Raw genomic sequence first — 21737 nt, 5'->3', positions numbered from 1 at the left:
AATCTGGAGCAGTTCTTCAGTTTTTCTTTGTCTTTCATGATCTTGACACTTTGGAAGAATACAGGCCATTTGTTTCATAAAATGTCCCCCAATTTGGGTTTTTGTGGTATTAACTCATCATTAGATTCAGTCTGCATTTTTGGCTAGAATAAAAAAAAGTAATCTTGTGTCCTTTCAAATACATCTTATCAGGAGGTCAAAAAATACCTTTTTGTCCCATTACTAGTGATATTAACTTTGATCATTCAGTTAGGGTGGGGTCTACCAGGCTTCTCTACCATAAAGTTACTATTTTTCCTTTCATAATTAATAAGTATCTTATGGGAAGATAGCTCATGTAAATATCCTGTTTCTTAAAATATATATATTGAAAATATTATTTATGATTTCATTATAACTAACCAGCCTCAATCTTTTAAAATTAATGTTTGTAGCAGTGCATAGAAGTTAAATATTACTTATATAAGAATTTAATTACCTGAATTAAATATATGGTATCATAGGTACTAAACACATACTATCTGTGCCTTCAAGAATGTTATGTTCTGAAATTTATAGATAACATTAATACTAAAACATATTTGGATTGCTTTATTTTAAAATGTTTCTTCCTATTTCAGAAAAGAGGAAAGTTAGTCAGAAGGAACTGGCTCTCCAAATCATAAGTTTTAAAACAGAAAGAGGCTCAAACATTACAATGTAAAACACACACAGGGAGGCACTAGAGAGAGTATCATATAGAGTAGCCGAAGTATAGTCATTGCCTTGCCCTTCTCTTTTCTGAGAGTGAATGCTGCACATGCAACCCAACTTAGCATGAGCACATGCTTGTTGACAGCACTTCTCCTCTTCTCTCCTAAGAGCTAAACTTAAGCTCCTCGTCTTCTGACAAGGCTGAGCCCAGAGTTGAGTTAATTTTCATGATTTCATTTTAAGCCGCAACAACTCCATGTACCAGGTAAGGACAGGGCTTATCATTTCTATCCACTGGCAGATAAAGAATTAGGTTGAAAAATTTACCCAAGATCACCACTAAGTCAGAGACAGAGGCAGGTCGATGCAATTCACAGGAGAAGCCCTCAAATGAAAGCGAAGTATTTCTCCCTACCCACATCTATTTGGCTCCTTAAGTTTGGGGAGTGAGTGTTTAGAGTGTGGCTATTACGAGGGATATCTCCAAAATTTTTTCTGAACCTATAAAGTTCCCAAGTTTCAAAGGACTACAGATACGTGTTACTACTTTCTGCCTTGTCCTATTCTCTTACTCTGTAACTGGATTGGAGCTGATGACTCTAGTCTCCAGATGTACAGGTGTTAGAACGCCCTGTCATATACCACTATAATCAATGCTACATCTACTTCAGTGCCCCTCTCCAGAAGCAACCACTCTTGCCAATTTCTTTGTTCCCTAACAGAGGCAGTCTGTGGATAATCAAGCATATTCTAATTTGCGTTAAACAATCATTTTTAATTTCAGTTCAAATTTTAAAATAATTTTAAAACTGTTTAAGACAAATTTCAAACACACAAAAAGTAGAGAGAAAAAATTAGTTTCCACAGAAGCAAAAGGTTACTTAAGAATGAAAAGGGACATGTGGCTGTGTGATTTAGAGAGTGGCAACCTGTAGTAAAGAAGAGAGACTGTGAACAGGAGACCCAAGGCCTTCTCCAATCCTACTATCATGATCTTATCTTCCTCACTTTAAATGAAAGAAGAGCACCAGTTGATCCCAAGGGCACTTCCGGCTTTTAAGATGTATTTTAAAGGTATGGATTTGAAAACTGCCTGTTGATAACATTACAGTAGAAGAGATTACTCATTCTTATGGACTAAACTGGGGGAGGGAGTGGCATGCACAAGTGGTCACAAACCTTCTGGCTTTGCTACTGCTGTTAGCTAATATTATTAGCACCAGGCATTTTGCTCATTGCTTCACATGGATTACCACCTTATTTCATCATCACAAAACCCAATTAAGGAGACACATAAGATTATCTGTTTTATACATGGGAAAATGAAGTCTCAAGGAGAAAGGAAATAATTTACTGTAAGTGGAAGACTTCTTTTTAGTATTTATTATTTATTTGGTTGCATTGGGTCTTAGTTGCAGCAGGCAGGCTCCTTAGTTGTGGCATGTGGGCTCCTCAGTTGCAGCTTGCTGGCTCCTTAGTTGTGGCATGTGAACTCTTAGTTGCAGCATGCGTGTGGGATCTAGTTCCTGGACCAGGGATCGAACTGAGGCCCCCTGCATTGGGAGCTCGGAGTCCTAACCACTGCACCACCAGGGAAGTCCCCGGAAGACTGTTAAATTGACTCCAGAGTCCATGTTCTTTACCTATTCCCTACTATAACCAGCCTTAAACATGGTGCCATTTTGTTTTGGGATTGGTTTTTGTTTTTGTTTTTTTGGCATATTTACTTAGCTCTGTTTAGAAAAACAGAATAGGCAAGGAGCTGTGTTTGCAGTATGACTTTCAATATTATCTTTTTTCAGGGCTTCTCCGATCCAAGTCTATTATAAACTGTCTTGAAGGCACAGCCAGTCCCTCTTGGTCCCCAGGGACTTCCCAGGAGCACTCCCAATTTAGCCATACTGTCTTCTCCTTCTAGATACTTGCTCCTCTCACGAAAAACATAGGCCACTCTTTTCTAGTCCACTGAGATATATATTCAAAGTTGTTCATCTCTAATTTCTCCAGGGTGCTATTAATTCACATACAATAAACAGACCAACTCTGAATCTTAGGTAACAAGCCTGAATCTGTATATACAAAATAGATCTAGGAAACCCCTCTCAGGTGACTGGAAAGAATCTCTCCCTCTATTACCATGAACAGAAGGAAAACACACGCTCCAGAAACTCCAGCTGCCGATCTGGGCTCATGGTAAACTCCTGCCTTATAAACTGATTGACTAAACTGACTGACTAGTAACTGAATCATCAGGAACCTAAAAACTTCATAACCACACATTCTAACGTTCCATATAAAGAAATGGACCCTAGCCTCTTAAATGAAAAAATTGCCAAATTCCAAATGCTGAATTTTCCTAGATTTAAAATTTTTTTAATAAATAAAATATTGGGACTTGCATTAGTTTGCTAGAGCTGCTGTAACAAAGCACCATAGGCTAGGTGGCTAAAACAACAGACACGTATTGTCTGTCAATTCTAGAGGCTACATGTCTGAAATCAAGGTGTCAGCAGGGTTGGTTCCTTCTGAGGGCTTTGAGGGAAGGATCTGCTCCAGGCCTCTCTCCCTGGCTTGTAAATGGCCCTCATCATGTTCACATGGTGTTCTCCCTGTATATGTGTGTGTCCAAGTTTTCTCTTCTTATAAAGACACTAACCATACTGGATTAGCGGCCTACCCTATTCCAGTATAACCTCATGTTAACTAATTACATCTACAATGACCCTATTTCCAAACAAGGTCACACTCTGAGACATCAGGGGTTAGGACTGCAACATATGTATTTGGGGGGGTGGAGGGCAATTCAGCCCATAACAGGACTCCATTTTATTTAGCTTAAATCTCTCATATGACAACCAGCTCCCTTTACCCTATGGCAGCTTATGGCAGTAAAGATAGATATATATATATTCTTGTTACTATTCATAAATTAAGGTTAGACATTATTCTTCAAGTTTCTTTGCTTCTTTGCTGAAGACCATCAAACTTTATCCACCTAGTTTTTCTATATCATTTTGACGAGACTCCTTCCCAAGATTTATTTAAAAAGGGAGTTTCAGGAAGGTCAGAGCTAGTCATTAGGCCACATTTCTAATAGTTAGCAATAAGACCTGTTACCTCCTTTTAAGAAATGAGGGAATCAACACTTCATTGATGCCCGAACAAAAATATTACATTTCATTTGGTTGGCTACTCAAAAAAATTTTTTTCTCCAAATCTTCTAAATCAGCTCTAAACCCTCTCCTCATTTAAATAATTAGATTAAATACGCATCGCCTCTTCAGTACCTTTTATTTGAACCAGGGAATCTCAGTAAACTACCAGTGGTTATCAACCCTGACTATACACTGGGAAACATCTAAAAATATCAGTACCTGACCCTATACGGGATCAAACAAATCAGAATATCTAAGGATGTAACCAGAGCATGTTATTGAAGCTCCTCAGGTGATTCCAATGAGTATGTAGGGGTCAGAACCACTGCTCTAAAGAATTACAAGATTCTAAACTGCATTCCCTAAATTGAGTCAACTCTGATTGTTTATGCCAATGTCTGAGATACTAGTAATCCAAAGAGACAACAGTTGTATTATTATGTTACGAGATCTTCTGCTATTTGGCACTTGCAGATTATTTTCCCATTTGCTTTTGGAATAGAACTAAAATAAATCACAAATGATGGGTGAGAAGAGAGAGGGAACACTTTTTAGAATTAAAATCTGTTAAAGATCAGAGTTATTAAAGCCTCTACTTCCACAGCAAATTAAACTGTAGTGAAAAACTGACTTTTGACTGTTTTGTAACTTTAGTGAAGGTGTTAACAGGTCTGGACAGAAAAATACGTATACCGGTTTCCCTTTTTATTAATTTCAGGTAAATTTATGACATGTGATGAAAGCAAAATTAACAATTTTTTTTAGCAGCAGTAATAAAAATCAAACCAAGTGTTAGCAGGAAAGAGAAACAATTCCCCAAATTTCAACATTGTCCACTATGTAGTTGCCATTTGTGGCTGATGATATATGTGGAAACACCATCAAGTTAAAAGAGGAGGAAAGTGACCAATCTGTAAGCAGTACAATATGTTACTACCCTGAGTAGGCCTGCTTGTTTCCTCAGTATACCATGATCCAAAGCCCTAGGCAGATACTTAAGAAACTATGGATCATTATTCCAACTCTATTAAGTAAGTTTATTCAACAAGTTTTCAGATATAAAAAAGCAAAAGAACTTTCAAATAACTTGTTTGCCAAGCTTCTCCAATAGCAGAGCTCAATCTGGTCCGCGCTGTTGTGAAACGTCCTGCCGATCGCCTACGAAACTGCTTAAAATGAAGTATCTATCAAATGTTTTCCTAAACAAAAAGCTGGTTAAAAACAGTCTTTAAAAATTTCCCCAATGGAGGGACTTCCTTGGTGGTCCAGTGGTTAAGACTCCGTGCTTCCACTGCAGGGGGCCGGGTTCGGGTCTCCTGGTTGGGTAACTAAAATCCCGCATGCCCTGCAGCAGGCACGGCTAAAAGGAAAAAGAAAAGAAAAATTCCCCAATGGAGATAATCCTCTTTAAAGATAAGATGCTAAATGAGCACCTTTCCAGTAGTTTATACCATCTCTCTGCCTCCGGTCAAGGCGATACCAGGAGTGGGGTATGGGAGATACCTTCAGTATCTCCCATTCCAAAAAACATGCAAACTAACTAAGCACAGCGCACTTGTAAAAACTTATCTTGTGTCCTCTCTTCCGATCAGAATGCTGTCCCGAAGCCTCATCCTATGAAGACACTGCTTTGAAATGACTTCCTCCACCTTTGATGTAAAAAACAAAAACCCCACCCCTTACTCTATCAGGACACAATCTGACAATATTTACCATGCAGCAAATGCACCAGAAATACACATGGTGAAAACAGGATATAACAGTAACTACTCAGGCCCTAGAGTCAGAATGACCCTATTTAAGGCCAGACTGCACACCATGCCCTGGGTGCTTGAACTCAGGCAAATGATTCAGTCTCTCTAGGATTTAGTTTTTGTGTCCATCTAAAATACGAATAATAGTATCTTCTAGAGTTGTTGTAAAAATTCAGTAACATGTAAATACATCACTTATACTGCATGGCATATAGCAAGCGTTCAATGAATTTTTTGATGATCAAAATCCTTCAATATTTGACTTAGATAAAAATAAACACTCTTAAAACTTGACTTACTATATATACATATATACAAACACACAAATCAAATCATCACATTGTACACACCTTAAACAATGTTATATGTAATAAAGCTGGGGGGGCAGGACTTGGCTTACTACAATCGTACATTGACAGGCATGTTTTTTTGTTTTGTGTTGTTTTTCAATTTGGCTTCACCACTTGGCATGTGGGATCTTACTTCCCTGACCAGGGATCAAACCCACGCCCTCCGTGTTGGAAGCACGGAGTTTTAACCACTGGACCGCAAGGGAAGTCCCTTTTGTTTTGTTTTTAGTAAGAAGAGTCCTTTTAGAAAACTGCTGCATGAAACATAAACCATCTACTCCCAGTAACAACCATTTAGCTCCAACTAAAAGCAAAAGCTGGATACATATGTGTTCACTTTGTGAAAATTTATCAAACTGTACACTTATGATTTGTGCATCTTTGTGTTTATGCTATACTTCAACAAAAAGCTTAAAAAGCAGAGGTCCATATGATGGGAGAAAAAGAACCTGAAAATACCTTCAACTCACTGTACTCTAGTGCTCTCAGCTCTGAGCACTATTCTCAGGCAGAAGTGAAAGCAGAGCAGTTAGGGAGAGGAGACTGGGACCAGATCAAACACTAGGATGGTCTTCCTTCATCCCCTCCTACGAACCGTAATAATATTAAAGAAAATCTCTAGACACAGCACATCTATGTGGATATACACGCACAAAATTAGGGTGACTGGTGAACGAAATGAGTCAAAATTAAAATCCTTCATACAAGTTCCCGTGGTACATTTTTTAAAAATTATTTTGGGGAATAGATTTATATATGAACATATTTATATTCCAAGAGTGTAAAACATTACTGTCCCCCTTTCTATATAGTTCCCCATCCCCAATAGCTACCACTGTTACCAATTTCCAAAGTGCATTTTAAATGATCTCAGGAATTAATGTATTACATAAAACAAGCCAGGATTGTATAGCTGGTCTCTGGGACTCAGCACTAAGTTCTTGTGAAGGATTCTTCACAGCCAGATTCCTGGCATACTTTGAAAATCTGTCATTAAAACAGCTTCATTATCTGCAAATGAGAATACTTCTGTTGACTGACTCAAGTTCTCTTTATAGGAGCTTATCCCTTCTAGTCTTATTTTAAAAGAAAATGAAAAGCAGTTTTAGCAATCAGGCAGAAAAGTCTTAAGGAGCTGCAGTGCACATTACCCAACACACTGGTCTAACTTATAAACAGTTTTCCTGACTGACAGTGTAGTACATGAATCTAATTAAAAAATTTTTTAATATGTAAATGTATTAGGGAGAAAATAAAAATCCTATTGTATTTATCACAATTTTAATCCCTATAAAAGGCTATTTACTTAATATTCTTCCAGATTCTCTCTTTCATTCAAAGTTCCTTTTATCTCTTATATCTCTCCTAGCATAATGGTTAAGATTTTGGACTTTCTCAAGTCAAAGACTCAACTCCAATGCAGGCGCTGCCACTTTACAGTTGTGTTTCTGGGCAATACTCATTCCTTCATTCAAACCTCTCGAGATTCCTCTTTACAAAGACTTCCCTTATTCATAAAATGGGGAAAACAGTTGCCATACTGTACCAGGGTTTATTGTGAGGATCGACAGAATGCATATCACCTACAGGACTTGGTAAAGCTAAGAGACAATAAATATTACCTCATGTAGTTAAACAAAATATCCATCTTGAAATTAGCCTATTGTTCATGTGTGTATGCATATACTGTGCCAGTTTTTGGCATCAGTGTTATATTGGCTCTGTAAAAATGAATTAGGGAACTTCTCTCTCTGAACTGAAACTGTTTAAATGATTCACTAAAGTTTAAGATAACTCACCCCCAGAAGTCTTTGGGCCTACCAGTTTTATGCTTATGGAGATTGTTCCCTGGCAATTTCCCCAGGTTTTGTTGTTGTTGTTACTAGTACATTTTCATTTTAAACAAAACACCAAACATTGATGACTAACATTCCGAAAACTTAAAAATACTTCAATGCACTAGCTAAAGCAGTATATAAAATCCCTACACAGTTCTGCATCATCTCTTAATAGAAATATAAACAAATCAAGTTCTGTCAAAAAAATTAATGAGGAAATAAACAGATAATAAGACAAACCATCTACTAACTGATATTCTAAAAGAATGTTATTAAAATAGGACGGGACTTCCCTGGTGGCGCAGCGGTTAAGAACCTGCTTGCCAATGCAGGGGACATGGGTTCGAGCCCTGGTCCGGGAAGATCCCACATGCCGCGGAGCAACTAAGCCCGTGCGCCACAACTACTGAAGCCCGCACCCCTAGAGCTCATGCTCCACAAGAGAAGCCACCACAATGAGAAGCCCGTGCACCGCAACAAAGAGTAGCCCCCTCTCGCCGCAAACTAGAGAAAGCCCCCGCGCAGAAACAAAGACCCAACGCAGCCAAAAATAAATAAATAAATAAATAATTTTTTTTTTAAAAAAAAAGAATAGGAATCTAGATACCTTTAGTAAATAAGTCAGGTTATTTTGAACAATACTCTGGGTACCTTTGTAACCCTGCCCTAGGAATCTATTACAGGATTCTAATATAGTGCTTCTAGTTATCCAGTAATAAATTCAAGATAATAGTCTACTACAGGAAATAGAAAGAATACTGTATTGCAGGTTGATTTGTGAGAATCAAAGAGTACGTGGAGAAGACTCTGTAAACTATAAACGGCTCTACAAAATGTTAGGCAGTGTTATTTTTACACTTTACTCAACAATACAGCAGGTAATGTTTTCTTGGCACACAGGTAAACATCCAAAGCAGCATCAAGGCACAAAATTTTAATACATGCTTCTGTCAGTCCCCTCAGTTCTCCAATATCCTAGGTTTTCATGGGTTACGTACCTTTTATACCATGATGTAGATAAATATTATGTTACAGCCAGGGGCTTCCTATAAGGGAAAAATGATTCAAATTCCTGGTAATTAACATAGTCAAAGTCCTTCCTTAATCTGATTAAAAAGGAACTCATTACAATGTTGTATCCTCCAGTCTCTATTTTTGAGAGCTCCTCACTAAACAATAAAATAAAGTAAAAATAAAACGATATTCTTAATGTGGTGGCGATGGTGGTGGTGGTGATGATGAAAGCAGTTACTATGTTAAGCACTTCACATGGCTTATGCCAGTTAACCCACAACACTGTGCTGTTGTTTTGTTGCCACTGGTCAGCCAGAGGCAGAGCTGAAATCTGAACCCAGGCAATCTGACTCCAGAGTCCACAAGTACAGGATCCTACAGATAAATTATAGTCATAATAAAAGTTTCATCTCAGCTAAAGTGTGGGTTTAAAAATATATATATATATTTTGTTTGTTTGTTTTTGTTTTTTCTTAATGTACACTGTGTTAGAGCTACAGCTGAAAAATTTTGTTTTATTTCTGTTGACTCCAGTAGAGATGAGTGTTTCTGAAGAAGCCTTTTCTCTTGCACAGCACCATGAAAAACAGAAAGGTCTAAGTAAAATGGTCTTTTCTCCAGACTTCCCCAAGATAATGTCTGAAATTCCACTGTAAACCCCTGTGGAGTTGATTTAGCTAAGTCTAATCTCATTTTAGGTCTTTCATGACAATTGGCCTTCTTTAGTCTTTGCCCAGAGTTTTCTTTTTTCAGTCAGGATAAATTACAACTTGGCCATGCATCTCAAAAAAGTAAAATAATCACTGAAAACAATCTTAGTTTTTTTACTAGAGTGCCCACTTTAAAAGCTTAATATATTGGGGTGTGTGTGTGTGTGTGTGTGTATCTGTGTGTGTGTGTGTGTGTGTGTGTGTGTGTGTGGCTAGCTAAGTATGAACAGAATCAATTACGAGGTTAAAAAAAAGGTAAATTTTAGGAGGTGTAGTAAATTTTAACCAGGTTTAAATGTTTACTTGCAAACTAACTAGGCAACATCACAACAGTCAGTACCAGACTGATAAATGTTTTAAACATGCAGATTCTGTACAACTCAAAGAATTTAAGTAAAATCATAATTAAAGAGGTAATTCCTACTTCTAAAAGATGAACTTTGACAAGAATCTTATATATGCACAACTCGTAGAATAAAATGAGCCAGGGCATTCGTGAATATAGGCAGTTTAGCTACAACAAAGCCTTTTCCAGAATCAAAAGTCACACTAGATGATCACAGACAATGACAGAAATTAGAGTCACTGCAAAAAACTGAACTCCAGATCAAACTACATCAAAATAAACTTAACATGCTACAATGTTAAAGGAGAGTGCTCCCCTACAGAATGAATCTCCCAGATTTTTAAAATCCTGAATGAAAAGTTTATTGGCTTATTCTAGAAACAAGTCAGTCATTCTCAAGTATCAAAGAAAAAATAGGAAAACTTTAAGGAAAAAAAAGGGTGAATGTATTTGTCTATCTGGTATCCAAGTCATAAAAATTGCCTTCATTACCTCACTTATCCAAAATAACTGAGTGATGCAGAGTACACAGTGCAACACTACAAACCTTAATGCCTTTTCTTGATTTACCTCAGGTCATTAATACAGCAACTGCCACATTTATTGACTACTTCCTTTGCCCTACGCTCTTGCTAAATGTTTTACATAAACATTGACTGCTCATAACCTTGGGAAGTAACTTTCACTTTTGGTGGAGGAAATCAAAGCTCAGTGAAATTTAAAATCTTGTCTGAAATCATACAGCTAGTAAGCTGTGGAGCCTCATCCCCAAGCTGATACACTTGATGCTACATCACAAAGACTCTTAATTGACAAGAGGTGGGAACAGATGAAACAGATAAGCTCACAAACGTATCACCAAGTCATTACAATTCTTCTTTCCAAGAAAAGAATTGCCTAATATTGAGAATTTTGGTTATAACCGTGTTAAAAAAAAAATTCTGCCTGTATTCTAACTTATTTAATATTAGGCATATTAGATTTATGAACATTATTAAGGGTATCACTTTGTTAAATTCACACTTTAACAAACCATTAAGTTTTTTTTCTTTTAATTTATCAGTTTTCTTTTTATTTCACAAAATCAAAGGACATTATTGTCATCAGTATTCTCTAAATAGTACTGAAGGTGACCATGGCTTTTAAAACAGGAAAGGCCAGTAACACAGTAATACTACCTGTATATATAGTGGCTTACCCTTTACGTGTTATGTGTTAAGTGAAACAGAATGGGGGCAAACAAATGTCAAGATTACATAGCTAAACTGAGATACATCAAAGAGGTACTAATTTCCTTACTTAGCAAGGGTGCTCTAGGAGATGGAGTACTATCTGGGAGAACAGAGACTGCTAAGTCTATCCTCAAAACAAACTGACCAACACAAACCTCACTGAAAAAATAGCTTCTCCAGAAAGGTATACAGAGTGGATAAATACAATGTGGTATTATCCATACAATGGAACATTATTCAATAACAAAAAGGAGGTACTTGTTCATGCTACAACCCTGAAAACCCTCTACTAAGTGAAAGAAGTCAGTCATAGGAGATAACATATTGTATGCCACTTATAAGAAATGTCCGGAATAGTCAAATCCATAGAGGCAAAAAGTAGATTAGTGGTTGCTAACGGCTAGGAGTGGGGGAAAGAATAGGGCACGACCGCTAAGGAGTAGAGGTTTCTTTTTGGGATAATTAAGATGTTTGAAAGCTGATTATGGTGATGGATGCCATTTATATACTAGACGTGTAATGAATTACACATTTTAATTAGGTGAATTATATGGCATATAAATTATATCTCAATAAAACTGTTATTTAGGAAATTCCCTGGCGGTCCAGTGGTTAGGACTTGGTGTTTTCACTGCTGAGAGCCCAGGTTCAATCCCTGGTCGGGGAACTAAGATTCCGAGTGCAGTGCGGCCAAAACAAATAAAAAATAAGAAGCAAAAACAAAACAAAACAAACTGTTGTTTTTAAAAAAGAAATACACAAGTTTATCAGGCACGAAGACTGTCAACCTGTAACTACACTAACAAATTAACTACAATGAATAACATTTTCTTTTTGCTAACATAACAAATGCAAGTATAATAATTCTTCCACATTTAAAACTACTTTTTTACCACTTACACGTATTAGTGGCTGGAATTATCCAAATATAGTTGTTTAAGGCACAAGCTGGTTGCAATTCCCAGCTTTAGCATTTACAGGCAAGTTGCTCCCCTTCTCGGAACCTCACTTTACTCTTCTGTAAATTGAGAATTAGAATACCTATTTCATCAGGTTGTTGTAAGAATTAACTAGGACAATCCCTGTAAAGCACAAAGTACGCAGAACAAAATGCTAAGTAAACGTCAGTTACTAAAATTCAGCACTGAATGTTTCTGGTGCCAGACCAGTCCATGTCCTACCCTATGCAATGATCTCATCCATATTCATTTTTAAGACGTTGTCATGGAGCCTCTGTGTGATGGCTGGGGGACACTTAGAGGAAGACTCTGCAAAAGAGAGTGATAGTAAGTTCCTGCTCCCCTCACCAACTCTTCTTTCTTAACAACCATCAGCTTTCCTTGCTGCCGGTAGTCGGCAGGGAGATAAGCCAGGCCAAACTCTAGGCCACAGGCAGGGCTGGCCCTTCATATAACCTGAAGAGGGCCTTAGGCCTTATGCAAAGTCAGACTTTTCCCAAAGATAATAAGGCTTGTAATGGGGGCTCTATAGCATAACTCCTTTGATGAAGGCTTTTCCAAATGTACAGAAAAGAAACAAGCAATCTCTGTATGTTAGTTTCACAGATGGTCAAACTTTTAATGGGTCTGATAAATCTGACCTGGCAAGATTAAGAATGAGGACAACAGGAACAGATAGACTGGTCAATATAATCTGGAACTGTATGTAAATAACAGAGGCTCTACCATGTCCACACACAGGTTAGTAGCATCATTCCAACTTCCTGTCTCCACAACACTGGTGCTGTTACACACAGCATACTGTCAACACATTCCTTCTACTCTAAGGTACACTAACTCCCTGGCCTAACAGAATTTTACCATTTCAGCTAAAAAATGGCAGGTTGATGTGATCTATATTTTTCTCAGTCTACAAAATACAACCTCGTTCTCAAGATACAACCATGTCAAAAACTTCCTCTCTACAACTTGAACGAGTCTCCCAAGAAACATGAAAACTCTAAATGGATATTTACTTACTGATAATTTCAATAACAAATCTTAAGTTATTTGAGGTAGTTTTCACTAAACACATTTAACACAATAGTTCTAAATACATTTTCAAGAAAAAAACTCCATGAATATTTGCTTCTGGTCTTGGAATTGCGGTGACATGCCATACTGCCCATGCACTAAGTGAGAATGTGGACACACAGGTCCCAGAAAAAAAAAGTACTGTAGTCAAGAGAGTTGTGGGGCAGGATATCACCTCTCATTCAAAGGCCTTCTGATGGAATGGGAGAAAATATTGGCAAATGAAGCAACTGACAAAGGATTAATCTCCAAAATTTACAAGCAGCTCATGCAGCTCAATATCAAAAAAACCAAACCACCCAATCCAAAAATGGGCAGAAGACCTAAATAGACATTTCACCAAAGAAGGTATACAGATTACCAACAAACACATGAAAGAATGCTCAACGTCATTAATCATTAGAGAAATGCAAATCAAAACTACAATGTGGTATCACCTCACACCAGTCAGAATGGGCATCATCAAAAAATCTACAAACAATAAATGCTGGAGAGCGTGTGGAGAAAAGGGAACCCTCTTACACTGTTGGTGGGAATGTAAATTGATACAGCCACTATGGAGAACAGTATGGAGGTTCCTTAAAAAACTAAAAATAGAACTACCATATGACCCAGCAATCCCACTACTGGGCATATACCCTGAGAAAACCATAATTCAAAAAGAGTCATGTTCACTGTTCACATGTTCACAATGTTCACTGCAGCTCTATTTACAACAGCCAGGACATGGAAGCAACCTAAGTGTCTGTCGACAGATGAATGGATAAAGAAGATGTGGCACATATATACAATGGAATACTACTCAGCCATAAAAGGGAACAAACTGAGTTATTTTTAGTGAGGTGGATGGACCTATATGGGGAAAAAAAAAAAAAAGTGGTCATGAAGAACCTAGGGGCAAGACAGGAATAAAGACGCAGACCTACTAGAGAATGGACTTGACACGGGGAGGGGGAAGGGTAAACTGGGACAAAGTGAGAGAGTGGCATGTACATATACACACTACCAAATGTACAATCGATAGCTAGTGAGAAGCAGCCGCATAGCACAGGAGATCAGCTCAGTGCTTTGTGACCACCTGGAGGGGTGGGATAGGGAGGGTGGGAGGGAGGGAGACGCAAGAGGGAAGAGATATGGGGATATATGTATAACTGATTCACTTTGTTGTAAAGCAGAAACTAACACACCATTGTAAAGCAATTATACTCCAATAAAGATGTTAACAAAACAAAAGCAAAACAAACAAACCAAAAGAAAGGCCTTCTGATGTAATAAGGGCCATAACTGAACAGATATAGATCCCACACCATTTTACCAACAAGATTGAGAAGGAAGAAGAAACTTTAAGAGGATTCAACCAATAAATATATGATAAATTATGTTAAAGGCATGGGGAATATTAAGGGGGGGCGGCAACCCTTTCTTCAAGTAGTTCAGCATTTATCTGGGAAATTAATAATGTATATATAAAAATTTAACGGGCAAATGTATATAATGACATTAAGTCATGTAGGAATAACAGGATAAAGTTGTTAATTCCTGAAGGGATGATTTTAGGATAAGTTCCTGGAATAAGTAGGTTTTGTCCTAAAATCTTGAAAGATGATTAGAACTTAAACAGGTAACAGGTATGAATGTGGAAGATCAAACAGTGGGGAAGCAGAAAAGCATTTGGGAAAATCATACAGTAGGCTGGCAAAACTAATGTAGTACAAGAAAGAAAAGAGCATGAAACAGTCACACTATGAAAAGCTTCTAGCCGTAAGTTAAGGTGTTTAGTTTGATTATACAGTCAGGAGAAATACATCAAAACTTCTGGTACAGTCCACTGTTCTGAAACACTTCCTCTTCTTCATCTGTCAGATAAACTGGATCTCCCTTCAAGGTCCAGTTCAAATGTAATTTCCATGGTGAAGCTTTCCCAAAGTTGCAGTGCCGTCAAAGCCTCCTTTCTCTGTATCCACAGCACTCTGTGCTGACCTCTGTTACACTGGGTAGTGATTGCCAAACACTGAATGAGAATTAACGGGCAGCTTGGTGAAAAGACAGCAGTTTACACTTTAGCTTCTAGGAATCAGCAGAGTGAGCCAATTTACACCCTAAGAACGAAAGTCATAAGACCACCTCCTTACATTGGGACGGGATTCTATAAAAATATTTTTTTTACTTTCCCTAGCATGTCACCAAGGTTCTCCCTAGTGAGCTAAGTCCGTTAAACACAAATAACTATGATTTGCTAAGTTCTACTTTTAGAACCAACAACTGAAAAAAACATATAGTGTAATGATATACCAAAATTATAAAAAGCATTAAACAGCTGTTTTTCACTCAATTAACTTCTGGAATATTTGAGCATATAGTCAAGTTTCCTTCTCTTTAGATACTTAGGTCCACAACCTTCAGCTTTCTTTTTATCTCATACATTCACCAGGCAAACATACCTGTTCAATAAGGTCAAACCAAGGCACTTTCAAATAAAAGTATACTGTAATTCAATACCGACAGTGTTGCTCTCCCACAGAAGTACCTCGCTCTCACCTACAAATAGGCCCAGTTTGGAATGGATAGCAAGAACAGACTTCTAAATGGCTTGTCAGAAATAACAATATTGATATTTCTTTTCCAACACCCCTTTCCTCATTCCTGCCTGAAGTTCTTCCAAGCAATTCTGAAGAGTACGAATTGATATAAGGGAAAATGATCAAGGTGGTGGAAACCACACATTAATGGTGTCAGTTTCTTTAGACGACTACATTAATAACCACAGACCATAACTAAAAACAGGAAATACATTCTAATCTGATACCTTCAAACAGTGATTTTATGAAGACCAACCAATTAAACTAATATAGGATCATAAAACAGAACAAATTATTTTAAAGATACAAATACTTCTTAACTTTGAAAAGTCAAAATCCCAACAGAGTTATGTAACTTAACAAGTCAGTTCTAAAATTCATTCAAAACTCTATCCCAATTTTGGAGGGGGGAAGAATATCTTTATCAGATATCAAATCTATGAAGTGATACTAATGAAAGCAATGTGAGATTGGCACAATACAAAACAGGTAAATGGAATAAAATACACTAGGGCAAGTTCAAAACTAAAGTCTATACATATGGTTATTTAGTATACAACAGAGGCAGCAGTCTAAGTGTGGAAATCATAAAACACTCAATAAATGGTGAAGGGCCAATATCCCCATTTATGGGAGAGGAGAGTCGTCAGATCCCTATACCTCACATCCTACAAAAGTAGATTTCAGGGCTTCCCTGGTGGTGCAGTGGTTAAGAATCCACCTGCCAATGCAGGGGACACAGGTTTGAGCCCTGGTCCGGGAAGATCCTACATGCCACGGAGCAACTAAGCCCATACTCTACAACTACTGAGCCTGCGCTCTAGAGCCCGCACTCTAGAGCCCGTGAGCCACAACTACTGAAGCCCACTAGCCTAGAGCCTGTGCTCTGCAACAAGAAAAGCCACCACAGTGAGAACCCCACACACCACAACCAAGAGGAGCCCCCGCTCGCCGCAACTAGAGAAAGCCCACATACAGCAACGAAGACCCAACACAATCAAAAATAAATAAAATAAATTAATTTTTTTTTAAAAAAGTAGATTTCATATGGACTAAGGAGTTAAACCTATAAAATATACTAGAAGAAAATATAGGAGAATATTTAATAGTTTTAGGGGTAAGAAAAGCTTTCCTAAACGAAAATCACCAAAAAAACTGGTAAATTTTATGACATAAATATTTAAAATTTCTATAGGGCACAAGATATCATATTGTTAAAAGACAGTACCAGATTGGGACAAAATATCTGCATCACATGTCATAAAAAGAGAGTTAACCATTAACTGTACAGTGAATTAGAAGACAATGACACTGATGTAAATTTATAATATATAAAGAACTACCAGGCAAAAGGATATTATTAATTCAAAGAAAATTCAAATCAACAATAAATAAAGCTAATGGAACAATCCCACAACCTCAATACTAGTAGTCAAGAAAATGCAAATTAAATGGTAAAATGTAATTTTTTTTAATGTAATTTTTTTCACCCAAAAGACTGAACAAAAAAAGGATTTCTGTTGGTGACGGTTTGAGAAATATACTGTTAGTGGTAGTAGAAACTGATACAGTTTTTTGAATATACTTTTAGTAAACTCAGTAATTCTACTTTTAAAAATTTACTACAGAAATAGTCATACAAGTGTACAAAGATACACTACAAACTTCATGCGCGTGCACGTGAAGTAATAAAATGACAGTGCTCAGTAAATATTACTATGTGCCAGGCACAGTTCTAAGAACTTTATATACATCAACACATTTAATTGTCACAACCCTAACTACAATATCAAGTCTGTTATTATGATCCCTGTTTTGCAGGTAAGGAAACTAAGACACAGGGAGGTTAAGTAACTTGCCCAAGGTCACAGAGATAATAAGTAGTGGAGCAAAGATTCAAATCCAGGTGCTCTGACTCCAATATCTGAGCTCTTAACCATTATAGGTCTATTGCCTCCCAAACAAGGATATTCATTTATAATATATTAGCAAACTAGTGGGAACAGCCAATTGCCCATGATCAAATACTGGTAAAATAAATTATAATCCATCCACCATGTAGAAAAATAAATGATGCAGAGCCGGCATACAAACACACAAATATTTATAATACATTAAGTGAAAATAAGTCACAAAAAAGATATTACATTCTTTCATTTGTATCTTAAAAACAACCTGTGTATATAGGTTCGTATGTATGTATATTGTTCTTTTGTTTAGGCCTTGGTCCAAAAAATTACACATCAAATAGTCAATACTGGTATCTTCTGGGGAGAACAGGATTAGGGACAGTAAGTGAAAAGAGACTCTCACGATTTACTTTCTTTTTCTATTAGATGACTTGTTTTATAATTGGCATGCTATGACTTTTATACCAAAAACAAATTTAAGGAAACAAAAAACAACAAAGTAGAGCTACATCTACTTAATAGATAAGATGCTAATAAATCTGACACTACTGGATCTACCCCTGCAAGCATCAAGTTAAGTTTGCTGTGCTCATGGCCTCAGATGGAAAAACCCTAAACCTGGCCAACTGATTATAACACAGTACAATCAGCATACATCATGGCAAGAGTATTCAACATCATTAGTGAGAGTCAAACTGCTTGGGTTCAAGCTGTAGCTCCAATATTTACCAACTGTATGTATGACTTCGGGTAAGTCACTCAACCTATCTATTCTCTCAATTTCCTCATTGTAAAATAGGGATGATAGTATTTGCCCTATGTTTCACATTTGTTAAGTCCTTATAATAATATCTGAAAAAACTAATACATATTCATTTTGTTAGAAAAAAGATAAATAACTTTTTATAAATAAATAAATAGATAGATAAATAAATAAGAAAAAATATATACGTGCATTGTGATGTTAATGCATCTCCCTATCCAAAGTCATTAATAACCTCTCCAAGTTAAACTAAGTACATCACAGATGGTAAGGGTAGGTACTGTCTTGGAAAACTTATTCTAAGCCTATATAGATACATGTATGAATGCTGCACCATGATGTAAAACGTATTTCTTATGGTTAAAGAGTGTCAAAGCCAGTGCACTAGAAGCATATACCACTGAGCGGCTTAGAGCTCTGTCCCCTGTGGCCAAATCCCAGGAACAAACCTCACCACATCTTTCATCTTCGAGGGCTGCACAGTAAACACAGTTTTCAAACCTTAACGTATACAGAAACATACTGTTTTAAAACAAATTCAAAACACTTTCTCCTTCTAAAATGTCTTTTCTATTGTCCCTAGATTAAATCCATAAACTATTTTTAATTGGGATGCAATCTTCTCCCTCACACTTTTTTCTTCCCTAGCCAAATCTCACCTTGATTTTACAGCACCTTAATCGAAATTCTCACCGTTTGTAGGTTTATTTATAAATGTTTTATTCTGTCTCTTCACTCAACAGTACAATACAAAGAACTAAGAAATTACAATACCCTGCCAAAAGTAAGAATCACCTAGAATAAAAGCATGATACATTGTAATTGGCCTATTAAAGTTAGATATTTAGGATTAGGCTTACTTCAATATTCAAATCAACTTTATTAGACATTATTTTAAGTCTACTAGCCCTCAAAATATTTTTCCCAGTACAATGAATCTTTCTAACACATGATTTCTCTCACATCACGTCTTACATTCCCAAATAACCTGTTCAAAATGAAGTAAATTATCAAGTCCCAAGAACCTCTAGTGGGGAGGGAGGAGACCAGAATTAACTCAGTCCTTTTCTCATTATCTCTTGGATCTTTCTTACACTCTAGAAATAGTAATTTACACATCTTGTATAAATTCAATAAAAGAAAGCCAATTTAGAAATTCTTCAGTTCAATCCCTTCATTCAGCAGATGATGAAATCAGGATCTAGAGAAGTTAAGTAACTTCCTCAGAGTCACATGCTTTGGACTGAAATGATGTCTGATAATGAGACTGCTAACATCTTTCCATCCCCTTGAAGGAATAGTCCAGGATTATAAATCTTAATTAACCACATATATTAAAACTGTGTAATTGCAAGCAACTATTACAATCACCAGTCCTAAGAAAAATTTACATGTCTTGTCAGTATGTCATCTAGAACTTTTCAAAGTACTCTGAAATAATTACTTAAGGTATTTCCTGTTAAGTCTCATTTTACAGAAAAACAAGCTAACCCCAAAAGTATTATATCCTTGTTACCACATCAAAGCTAAGGATAAGATTCTTTCTTAATGAATTAACTAGTACTTAACACATAAAATCACATTACCTCCACATTTTTAATATCTAAATTTTTACATTAATAAAGTTTCTCCTACTGTCTTTTAAAGGAAATAATTTTGAGACAAATAGAAAAAGTAAAATAATAAATTTATTAAAATCCGATTTTCTCTAAGTCTCATTCATACCTGTTGTTCATCCTCCATGACGTTACTAGCAAATTCAAATACTAGGTCGTTCTGTTGGACAACAGCAGCCATAATAAAGCATTCCCCTTAGATCCACATGAGAAAAATTCCAAACAGGTTCAAGTACCAGGCAGCAGAGTCCAGTGACCAATTTGTGTAAATAACCCAAGCTAAGTCTGTGAAGTTACTGTATACCAGGTTTTCTTTAAGGAAGGTGCTTCAAATTTTCTTGGTTCACTGGGATTTTACTTAAATTGAGGCAATTTTTCTGAAATTTTTCTTCTCTAGAACTTCTTGACCTGAAAAACATAAGTTAGTTATGAGAAAGCAATCATACTATTTTGAATATAACAGTTAATACAGACAGCAATGTCTCCAAAGCATCTTTTTGTTAATGTTTTTAAACAAAACCAACATGACTAGTGAATACAGGGTTGTTGTTTTTTTAAAAAAAAACTAGACATATATTTTCTTTTAAGATTTCATTCCTGCTAAGATAAGATCACCTCTCATTACTGAAAATTGAAGCCATTCTCCCCCCACCCGAACCCCCATTAAACTACAATGTACTATTTATTAAAAAAAAAAAATCTACCCAGCCATAACTAGGTTTTTGTAATTGCAATAAAGCATATATAAACAATTTCCTTCTTTCTACTAACCTAGCAAACCACACACATAGGAATTCCTACTCCATGAGTAATTTCATAACATATATTTTTGCCTTAATAGAAACATTCAGACAGTATCCTTGTTAGGCCTAATATATATAAGGATTTAAAATCTGTCTAATACATTTAAAGTTTAATAGTACTATTTTAAGAGCTTTTAAAAATAAGCAGAAATAAAGCTCACTCTTTCTGTTCTTTAAAAAGGTTTCTGATAAGTAGAATGCTTTACCATGCTTAAGCCTGTCTTCGGTGGCTTCTTTTTTAATGCACTGAAATGTATCCTTATCTCTAGCACAGGCTTGCAAGCAACAGGAAGGAAACAGCACTTGACCACGTCATGGCAAATTAGAACATGCAAAGAAGTGCACTTTACAATAGAAAAACAGAAACGCAACTTAAGAGTGAAAACAATTTCGCAGCAGAGGGAGAAAAACTTTAAAGAGTGCCTGCCAAAGATGTTTGCATATTTAACAATATATTTTTTTAAAGTTACCACTACTAACAAAAGTAAAGGGAAATTAAAAGTTTATCACAATTTTATTAAATATTGCTTCATACGGTTATGGCCATAAATATGACATGAAAAGACAAAGACATAAAAATAAGCACATTAAATAACATCTAGTTCTTTGAAACAGCATTTACAATTTTAATTTTAAAGAGACAAGTTCAGGAATGAAGCTGATCTCGTGAAATCAGTTTCCCTGAAAACTTAAATCCAGCCAGTATGTGCTAGCTAAATCACATACTCATTTTCCTAATTTCAGTAAAGCCAATTTCGTATATATTGCAGACTCTAGGGGGTCATCATGGATGACTGTGGTTTCCCTAACAGGAAATCCAAAAAAAATCGTTAAGAATTCAATTCAATTCAATATTTCTACTCACTAAATTCTAACCCAGCAGTTTCCCACACCCACTCCATCTCTTTTAATAAAGACTTCAACTCCAACACTGGGAAAGT

The 21737-nt window shown here is 36.4% G+C and overlaps 1 protein-coding gene across 5 annotated transcripts in view; it reads right to left on the bottom strand.

The window, feature by feature from the left end:
* The window catches only part of ELF1 (E74 like ETS transcription factor 1), a 105570-nt gene that overhangs the window by 33553 nt on the left and 50280 nt on the right, over nucleotides 1-21737 (bottom strand). For 4 of the 5 annotated variants that reach the window (XM_082859227.1, XM_082859223.1, XM_082859226.1 and 1 more), the window contains exon 2: nucleotides 20103-20401. In XM_082859227.1, the coding sequence (XP_082715353.1) occupies nucleotides 20103-20174 (72 nt within the window). In that variant the 5' untranslated portion in view covers nucleotides 20175-20401. Of the gene's footprint in view, nucleotides 1-20102; nucleotides 20402-21002; nucleotides 21024-21737 lie in introns of those variants that run through there. The other variant, XM_082859225.1, reaches the window with a different exon arrangement.

The sequence above is a fragment of the Leucopleurus acutus genome, assembly GCF_964270905.1.
Source record: "Leucopleurus acutus genome assembly, chromosome: 18".
NCBI lineage: Eukaryota > Metazoa > Chordata > Mammalia > Artiodactyla > Delphinidae > Leucopleurus > Leucopleurus acutus.
This window is presented reverse-complemented; position numbering and strand designations above follow the sequence as displayed.